Genomic DNA, 9,722 nt, shown 5'->3' on the forward strand with positions numbered 1-9,722 from the left:
TTTTTGTATTTATTTACATTTAAATTATTTTTTATTTATTTTTGTTTTTACATCCCAACCAAAGTTTCCCCTCCCTCCTCTCCTCCCAGCAACCCCTCATATCTGACTTGTTTAGTGTTGTTTTTGAAATGATTCTCCACTATATTTTCAGAGCTCCAGTTCTGCTGGCTCAGCCAGACACTTGGTACTGACCCACTGTACAGATGTTGACACACTCTGTTCCCTCGGGCATCCATGTCCAACCTAGGAAGGAGGGTGGCCCCAAGGACTTGAAGCTCCCATATTTCCCCTGGGGTGGCAGCATCAGGCAAAGTAGGCATAGAAGAAGATGTTGACACACATGAGGAAGATGGCGTTGAAATTGCACACACGGGTCCAGAAAGCATGTTTCTGGGGTGTCTGGCCATCACCTACAGTAGGTTGAAGCAGGGCAGTGAGGGATGCAGGCTATACTCGGGTGTCCATATCCCTAGCCCCAGCATGGGGGAGGCCTGGAGTGCAGTCCCAGGGGCACCCACTTACCTGCTTTGGTTCCTAAGGACTGGTCCAGAGCCAGAGTCCACCAGGTGAGGTTTTCTACCTGCAGGGAAGAGAGGTGTGGCAGGACAGAGTGGCCCCTGAGAGTATGCGGGTCAGCTACAGAAGGAGCTTAGTTCAAAGACAGAGAGGCCTGGGCCAGGAAGGGTTAGGAGTCAACAGTGGGACTGTCTGGAGGCAGAGACCGGCAGAGATCTGCATGTTAGCAGAGACAGGAATCAGGTCAGGAATGGGGCCTGTGGTAACTGGGGTCAGGGGACAGGCCTGTCTCACCTGTCTTTGCTGAGGGGGTGGACTCAGTAGGCTCCCAGCGGCCACCACAGCACAAGTGAGGAGGAAGAGGGCAATGGCAAAATGCAAGTAGTGTACACTGCGGAGGAGGGCTGGCCGCTCATCTGCCTGACCACATGGGGGCTCCGGGTACAGGAATTCCAGGACCAGCCTCAGGGCACCCACCAGAAGCCCGGCCATCAAGCCCCAAAAAGCTCCCTGGAGGAAAAGAGAGACAGAGGAAGGCCTCAGAGGACTCGTGGGGGCACCCTTAAGGGGAACCCAGCTCGACCTGTGCGTGCCACCCACCTGCTCATTGGCCCTCCTCCAGAAGATGCCCAGGACAAAGACGGCGGTGACAGGGGGCGCCAACGAGCTGGTCACCGACTGCATATAGATGAAGAGCTGTCCACTGTTGGAACCCTGCAGGACTGGGATCCAGGCCACGCTCACGCCTATGAGCACCACGATGACCAGCCTGTGGGCGGCAGCGACCAGCCCTGCCTCAGCTCTGTACTTCCCCTGTTCCCCAAGACCTGCCTCTGGTTCCCTCTGCCCATCTCAGCGCAGGCTAGCAGGAACCAGGCGCTCCTGATCCATTTCCTGCCATGGCTCCCTGTGGCCCTTGGGGCCAGTCGCTCAACCTCGTCGTGCCTTCTCCGCTCCGTGTGCCTCTTCTGCTGGCAAGCATGTGCTTGGGTGCCAGCGTTTTTCTGAGTTCACTAGGCATTTGGGGTTGGTAAATGACACAGTAACCCTCGCACATGAGCCAGCCTAGTGGGACTTATCATACCCGCGGATCTTCTGACTCCTTGGCGGACTGATGGAGGTTGCACCATCACAACCAGTATATCCTTAGCCCTTAGCCCTCAGCACTTGGTGGGTGACCCCCACACACATACACACACCTACCCGCTGCCCACAGGCGCTTTGATCCTCCTGAGGCCTTGCTGAAAGTTCGCCTGCTTTGGGGCTGGCCTTACAAACAGATCCACTTGTCTTATGCCCAAGGGAACCCAAGGGTAGTGTGGGTCTGGGGGCTTCACGGGGAACCCTGGAAACTCAGAGACTGAACAACCTTGCTAGGGCTGGAATCCCACCTGGCTGAGTCCTCTCCCCACTCTCACTCAGGGGTATGGTAGGCGTGGCCAACCGGCTGTGTGCAGGTGGATAGGTCCTTCCCCCACCGTCCCACTTTGCTTCCGGCCAGACCCGGGGCAGAGGAAGGCAGAAGGAGGAGGTGCCGCTTTGATTGAGGCTAATTAACCCTTAGACTGGAGCACAGCCGGGCGCGGCCTCTTCAAAGCCAGGCGGTCTCCACCGACACGCCCTCCACCCTCCAGCCGGAGGGCCCAGCAGATCCTGGGCCTCATCTTCGCACTCCTGGTCTTCGGTTCAAGCCGGGCCCCTGGATGAGGAGGCGGCTGCCTCTTCCTAAAGCAGCCTCCAGGGGGCGCGCACACACCCAATCTCCTGAGTGGCTGACACTGCGTTGTGTTGTATTTTGTGTGTGTGTGTGGGGGGGGCGGGGGTTGAGTCCTCCGAATTGCTCAGCTGGGCATAGAACCCCAAGGGAAGAGACTGAATGGGGCAGCTGCGAGGCCAGGTTGCTAGAGTCCAGAACAGAGAGCGGGCACCCACTGCGAGGCACGGAGATGTCCAGACCCAGGGCCTAGGAGGTGATAGTCTGAAGGATTTCTTACAAGGAAAAAGGTATCTCAGAGGGATTGTCTGGCCTCTGGTCACACGGCAGCTGCAGAGAGCACACAGGTGGTCAGGTGTCATGTGACCAGGTCTGATAGATAAGAACGTGAACTGCTACAGAGGCCAGAGGTTCCCTTCCTGCAGATGAGCTCATGACACCCAGGCTCCTAGGCATGTTCCAGCAGGGCTCCTCTCACAGAAGCTGGATGCTTTGCATCACCGGGGACAAATGAGGGGAGAGCCCCTGCCCCAGGCTCTAGGAGGAAGGCTGCAGTCAGCCCTTGTAAAGTGAGCAGGCACACCAAGAGACCACTCTCAATTGCCCTGGCCAGTCCCTGCCAGGCTCACAGTCAAGCACACGGGTAGGGTGGAAGTGTCCTGCAGGGAGGCTCATTTTCACATATTTTTGCTGCGTACTCGAGGGAGGGATCTGGTAGTGATCTGGGGCACAGTGGGGAGTGCTCACTCCTGGGGGGGGAGTATCTGGAGGGCAGTACAGATGACAGAAACGAGGCTGAGTGCTGGGCTGAGTAAGGAAAGCATAAACCAGCCACAGGAAACAGCAGGTCCTCAGATGGCCCAGGGTGTTGTAGACCTAAGACTAGGGGCATCATTATGGTCTGGGTGTGGCCAGTTTGAGGAGCAGCTCTGGGATCCCAGGGTAGCTGGAGCAAACCACAAGGCTCAGAAAGATCTTAGGGGCAGCTGGGGAAGCAGAACTGACTCCAGTTGAAGGAATCTGCTCAGGAATGACAAGTGTACCCCCAGATACTCTTTCTCTGCTTAGCAAATTCCTATGCATCCTTCAAAACCCAAATCTGGTGAGGACTTCACAGGCAGATGGTGCTGCAGGGCCCCTCCCCGCCCCCCATACCGTCCCACCAGCAGCAGCTCCCGCTCTCCTGCGCAGGGCCTCAGCCGCCTCCAGATGTCCATGGTGAAGAGTGTGCTGCTGCTGTTAAAGATGGAGGTCAGTGACGACATGAGCGCAGCCATCATCACGGCTATCATCAGCCCTCGAAGACCTGAGGGCAGAACAGGACCCTGCGCTGTGATCCTGCTCTGCTGGGAGGGAGGCTATGGAGTAATCACCCACATGTCAGGGCTGTTTTCAGCCCTGGTGTCTACCTTCTGCAGAGCCCGCGCTGACAAAGCACTTTCCCTGCCCTGATCCAACCTGCCTCAGAGTGAGAAGCCCAGGACAGCTTCAGGGGCAGAGGCAGAACGGTGGTTGGGGGTGGAGGCAAGCATGGACCCTCTGCAGGGAGGTCCCACCGGGGCAGACAGTGCTCTATTATCTGGAACTCCCTGCCACGCCACTTCCTGTACACAGCAAGTCCCAGCAGGCATGGTGGATCACTTCTTGGCTCTGGGAAAGAGCCTTGGTGGAGGTGAAGGTATGAGAGATCCGCCTCATTTCCGCGAGTGAAAGGTCCCTAGCTAGGCAAGGCAGCATTTGGGGAGTTAGGGGTTCCAGAGGGCCCAAATGACTCAGTGCTGTGGTGCTTCAGTCTGGTCACCTCCTATGTGTTCCCCCCTCTTTAGCAGACAGACAGCTTGCCTCTGCCTTCCACTCCTAGAAAGGGGTGTTGATACAGGTCACTCAGTTCTGTAGTGTGACTTCTAGGCATCCCATGACCTGCTCTGTTTACTCCTCAAGCTGACTAGAGTGGGGCCCAAGGAGAGCGAGTTAAGTCATGGTTCCCCCCAAACATTTATTTACCCTCCTTGGTGCTTGGAAAGTGGTTGACTTGGTGCTTATTGTACCCATTTCTCAGACAGGCTGCTCAAGGCCTAGAAAGGGCTGGAGGCCCAACAAGTGTATGTTAGTGCTAGGCTGAGTCCTTAGCTCAGTATGGAAGGGGAGCCACAGCCTGAGGTGGGAGTCCACAGTGTGGTCAGGCCCTGTGCAAGGCAGTGTCCCTGTGTTTAATATTGGTAACAACCCTCAGGTTGGGTAGACTCATTATCTCCCATTTACACACGAGGACACTAGGCTTCAAGCAGAGAAGTGATGTGCTCCAAATAACTCCACTGGCACACAGCAGAGCCAATGTCTATTCCCAGGTATGTGTACATCTGGGCTTGGCCCCATGGGAAGGAAGGAGGGAAGCAGGGAAGAGCCTTGGCTTCCAGATGAGTCAAGACTGCAGGGCTCAAAGAACTGGCTTTTCTTTTTGCTTAGGGTGGGACTTCCCCTAGCCCTAGACCACTGCTTCTGATTGCACACCTTCTTGGCTGGAGAACTCAACCACCCAATACTAGAATAGCAGGGCTACCACAAGCACCATGGGGAAAGCCAAAACCTGCACCATGGCTCTTCTTACTGGCAACAGTATCTTTCTGGAGCTCCCTCTTACAAATATGGGTACTGAGGGTCCTGGACCTCTGATCTCAAAGGAATAAACAGTAGACTTCAGTTTGCATGTCATCCTGGGCCTCAGTTTCCCCATATGAGAAGTTATTGATGCAAAGGTCAAGGCAAGGCAGTAGGTAGCCTTTCTTCAGAGATGATCTGCGTGATCAGGTCTGTAGTAGCTGGTAAACCTGTGACCAAAGCAAGGCCACTTCATCTGTCTAGGGCTTTCTTTTTCTTTAGATTGAGTTATTGATTTTATATGTATGTGTGTTATATGTATGTGTATTATGTGTATTTGCTTGCGTTAGTTTATGTGTATCACATGTGTGTGCAGGAACCCTCAGAGGCCAGTTCAGGGGTTCAGATCCAACTGGGATTGTAGTTACAAGTGAGCAGCCACATGGGCACTGGAAACCAAACCCAGGTCCTCTGCAAGAGCAAGTGCGGTTAGCCAGTAAGTCACCTCTCCAGCCCCAAGCTCCCCATCTCTAAATACAGATGAGCCCAGCTGAGCAGTCGGGAAGAAGCGAGAACTGACATGGGGGAAGCCTCAGTTTTTACTTACAGTCATTTCCGTCTGGCCAGCCAAATGATGGTACAGGGACTCATACAGGAGCCAGAGCAGTCCTCAAAATTCCATTCACTAGGACCTTCCACCTGTATATGACGTAGGGACTCACCTATGGGCATCAGCTCCATGACCAGCTTTGGGTAGGCAATGTTGGAACAGCCAATCTCAGCCCCACAGGCCCGCAGACACTCGGATGGCACCACACAGCCCACCTCATCTGTGAGAAATAATACTGGCGCATCACACACACACACATACACCAGACTAGCCTGAGCTGTTTGCTTGGTGGCCCCTCTGATTCCTTACCTGTTTCCCAGAGTTAGTCCTTGGGGCTCTGGCCCCTGTTTCTCCTCCCTACTCCTACCTCCATCACTGGCTCTCATCTGGTCGTTTCCTACTCCCAACTCCAAGCCACAGGTTACTGGTGGTGTGCCCTACCTGTGACCCTGTACAGGTGCTTGTAGCCTCTACACCCACCCAGCCATCGCCAGTCTCGACCATCCTCCTTAATGTGGGAAGCAGAAGCAGGAGAGGGGAGGCCTGTGCCCGGCCTTCCTGCGCACTCAGCAGCACGTCACATAGGGCATAGCCCATTGGGTGGCTGGTCCACAACCTCTGTCTAGCACCCCAGCATCCGGGACCATCGTACTTGCTCGTGCTTGTCTGTACACACCCAGCACTTGGATGCTTCCATGTCTCTGAAGACACAGGCCCTCCGCCCTTGTGTGCTACTGTCCTACTGACACCCATGGCTACCTTTGCTTATCTCTTGCTCCTCCTCTGAGGCTCCCAACTGCCCCTACCTGTCCACCTGCCTAGAGCTCCGGAGGCCCATGATCGGTTCCTGTTGTTTGTTTACTATGCCACCTTCCTCACCAGCCCTGGAGCACCCCAGGGGCAGACACCAGTTTGAATCATCCCAAGTTCCAGGCATGGCCCAGCCCAGGGCTGGGCCCAAAGGAGACAGTCTAAACTTTTGCTGAATGAAGAGGGATGAGTAAGTGAGAGGAGGAAGGAGGAGGGAGGGAGGGAGGATTGAGGAAGAGAAGGGAGAAAGGTCCCCAGGAAGAGCCCCACGCAGTTCAGGTACTTTCTCCAACCTCCTAACCCAGGGGGGTTTACAGTCCTGAGGAAGACATAATTGCTGAGACATACAGACAGACCCAGAACTGAGCCTGGGTCTCTGTGGCGGGCTCCTGAGACCTCAGGGGCCAGAATCTTAGTGACCGATTTGCATCCAGGGCCCAGTCCTCCTGGGATGGGGGACAGATTCCAGCATAATGACTCTTAAAGTCACTGTGCCTGACCCACACTCCTCACGTGAGTCCTGCTCTGGACACCTGAGGCTGGACAGCAGCAGAGGCCAGGGGGCTCCTGCCGGGCTCTGGCTTTCCCAGAGCACCTGCCAGGTGTCATACCCGAGCCTGGGCCCACCTCTCTCTAACCTCACATCCTCCGTCCCCATCCATGGTCAGTGCCAAGTACTGCCTGGTTCGGGATGTCACTTCCTCGCTGCCCCGTCTGTCTACCAGTCCGTCTGTGGTCTGTCCTGCTCACCATCCTGGGCGATGCCCCATACGCCACAGAGGATCACAAGGCTCAGACTATGCCAAACTTGACCCTCTGACCACCTTCATTCCCCTTCCCCCACAGGCAGTGCCCAGGCTTTCACAGGCATCTTCGAGCCTCTGCATCTGCTGTACCCTTTCCTTGGAAAGGGAGCCCCTCCCTCCTCATAAACCCCAGGAATTTAAACTCAGTCCTCTGATCTCACAGATGTTTGGCTTCCCCAGGTCTGGCAGCAATAGCCTCCTCAGCACCAAAACCTTACGGCTTCTGTCAGACCTGCTCCCCATCACACTAAGGCTGTGTGAGGTCCCTGGGAGAACCCTGGTTTCAGTCATGCTTTGCACAGCCAGCATATGGCAAATACTGCCCAAGTTTGTTGACCAACCACCTGGCCTCTCCTAAAGGGTGCACTGCCTTACAAGGCAGCTAAGGTCCTCACTACATTCCATCCAGCACATGCGAACCCACCTCTGGGAGCCAGCTCAAATGCTGTTTGGCTAGTAGTTGCTGGAAACAGGCACGTCAGCCCCAGTAGGAAACCGGTTTCCCCAGACCCTTGCTGTGTGATGCAGAGTGTTCCTTTAATGTCTCCAAAGCTGTTTTCTCCCACATAGGACAAAAACTTAACCTCAACTCAACCATCAAACTTTATGTAAACTTAGCTCACATATTTTTTTTCAAGGCAGGGTTTCTCTGTGTAACAGTCCTAGCTGTCCGGGTACTGGCTTTGTAGTCCAGGCTGGCCTCAAACTCACAAAGATCAGCCTGCCTCTGCTTCCCAAGTGCTGGGATTAAAGGCGTGTGCCACCACCATCCGGCTGATCACAGATTTTTAATGTGCAATATTAACAAGTGATCGGATGTTTGGGACTAGGTCAAAAGTGATGCTGCACCAAAAGCATGATCTGTGATGAGTAAAACGGATGAAGTGACATCATCAAAATGCACAACTTCTGCTCAGTATGATGCCTGTAAAGAGGATGAAGAGACACGCTGCAGGCTGGGAAAGACTGCACACCTCCACGTGCCGAACAGAGACTCTGCATCTACAGCGTATAAAAAAGAGTGCTAGAGGGGCTGGAGAGATGGCTCAGCGGTTAAGAGCACTGGCTGCTCTTCCAGAGGTCCTGAGTTCAATTCCAGCAACCACATGATGGCTCACAACCATCTATAATGAGACCTGGTGCCCTCTTCTGGCATGCAGGCAGAACAGTGTATATATAATAAATAAATCTTTATAAAAAAAAAAGAGTGCTAGAAACTCAGCAAAAGAAAGGAATCCATCCAGAAATGGGGAGAGCTACAAAAAGAACCCCACCAAGGACATAACTCATGGCAAACAAACACCTGAGGTGTTCAGTGACTGTCCTGCTACTTTTATGTCAACCTGACATAAGCTAGGGTCCTGTGAGAAAAGGGAACATCAATTGAGAAAATGCCTCCATAGATGAGGCTGTAGGCAAGCCTGCAGGGCATTTTCTTAAACAGCGATTGATGGGGGAGGGCCCAGCCTATGTGAGTGGGGCCACTCTTGGGCTAGTGGTCTTGGGTTCTATAGGTAAGCAGACTGACAAAGCCATGGAGAGCAAGACAGTACACAACACTTTCCCATCACCTCTGCTTCAGTTCCTGCTTCCCAGTTCTTGCCTTGAGTTCCTGTCCTGACTGTCCTGGAGGATGGACTATTACCTGAAAGTATAAGGAAAATAAACCCTTTCCTTCCCAAGATGTTATTGGTCACGGTGTTTCACCAGAGCAGTAGGAACTCCAAGACATTCACAAAAGCCATAGAGAGTACAGTTTATAGCATACTAGGACTCCTGAGGTGGAGCAGTGGTGGCACACGTCTTTAATCCCAGCACTTGGAAGGCAGAGGCAGGTGGATCTCTCTAAGTTTGAGGCCAGCCTGGTCTACAGAACTAGTTTCAGGACAACCAAGCCTACACAAAGAAACCCTGTCCCAGGGAAAAAAAGACTACTAAGGTGTAAGGTGTTTGCATGAAAAGCTAGGTTCCATCCCTGGCAGTACAAAATAAATAACCACAATAAAATACTATACAGTTATGCAAAGGACGAGCATGTGTTGGCCAGATGAGAAACATTCACATTGTTGGTGGGGCTAGGTGGCCCAGAGCTCTAGGCTGCACTCTGGAAGTTCGCTAATGACACTGCCATTTTCACAGGACCAGGAGATAGAAAATGGCAGCCAGGGTTAGGGTGGGAACCTGGATGCCTAGTTCTAATGAGTAAGACCTCTACCATGGTGTGGTTCTGCCAGTCCATGCTGGCCGCGATCCCCCTGCCCCAGCATCCCAAGTCCTGGGATTACAAGTGTGCACCTATACATATGACAAGGCTGTATACCACCCCACCCCCGCCAGCACACACGCACACTCAGGTACTAGTGAGATCTGATGTGAGTGTGTATGATACCATAGTCTTCTCTGGCCGACACAGTTATGTCAGATGATATACCGCTGTGGGAGATGGGGGAAATGGCCAAAGGTACCAAGAGCCCCCCTGTTCACTTTTTACAACTTGTGACTTGACCAAGAGTGGGACAGATAAAGAGCCTTCCAACCCGAGGACCAAGTTCCTTAATGAAACCGGGAACTCTGCGCTGGTCAGAACGAGAGGACAAACTGAAGGCCAGCACAGCTTTGCAAAGTCCAAGACTCTCGGCACTGCCTCTCTCTGCTCCTTGGGGATGGG

General features: G+C 53.7%; 1 protein-coding gene across 3 annotated transcripts in view; it reads right to left on the bottom strand.

The window, feature by feature from the left end:
* Positions 1–38: 38 nt before the first annotated feature.
* Positions 39–9,722, bottom strand: part of Slc5a10 (solute carrier family 5 member 10) — a 46,854-nt gene continuing 37,170 nt past the window's right edge. For 2 of the 3 annotated variants that reach the window (XM_040748817.1, XM_021225805.2), the window contains 6 exons: positions 5,551–5,658; positions 3,386–3,536; positions 1,117–1,285; positions 811–1,026; positions 523–580; positions 39–410 (listed from right to left, as the gene is read on the bottom strand). In XM_040748817.1, the coding sequence (XP_040604751.1) occupies positions 304–410; positions 523–580; positions 811–1,026; positions 1,117–1,285; positions 3,386–3,536; positions 5,551–5,658 (809 nt within the window). In that variant the 3' untranslated portion in view covers positions 39–303. The remainder of the gene's footprint in view (positions 411–522; positions 581–810; positions 1,027–1,116; positions 1,286–3,385; positions 3,537–5,550; positions 5,659–9,722) is intronic. The other variant, XM_040748818.1, reaches the window with a different exon arrangement.

Source organism: Mesocricetus auratus, unplaced genomic scaffold, assembly GCF_017639785.1.
Source record: "Mesocricetus auratus isolate SY011 unplaced genomic scaffold, BCM_Maur_2.0 Super-Scaffold_100007, whole genome shotgun sequence".
Classification (NCBI taxonomy): domain Eukaryota; kingdom Metazoa; phylum Chordata; class Mammalia; order Rodentia; family Cricetidae; genus Mesocricetus; species Mesocricetus auratus.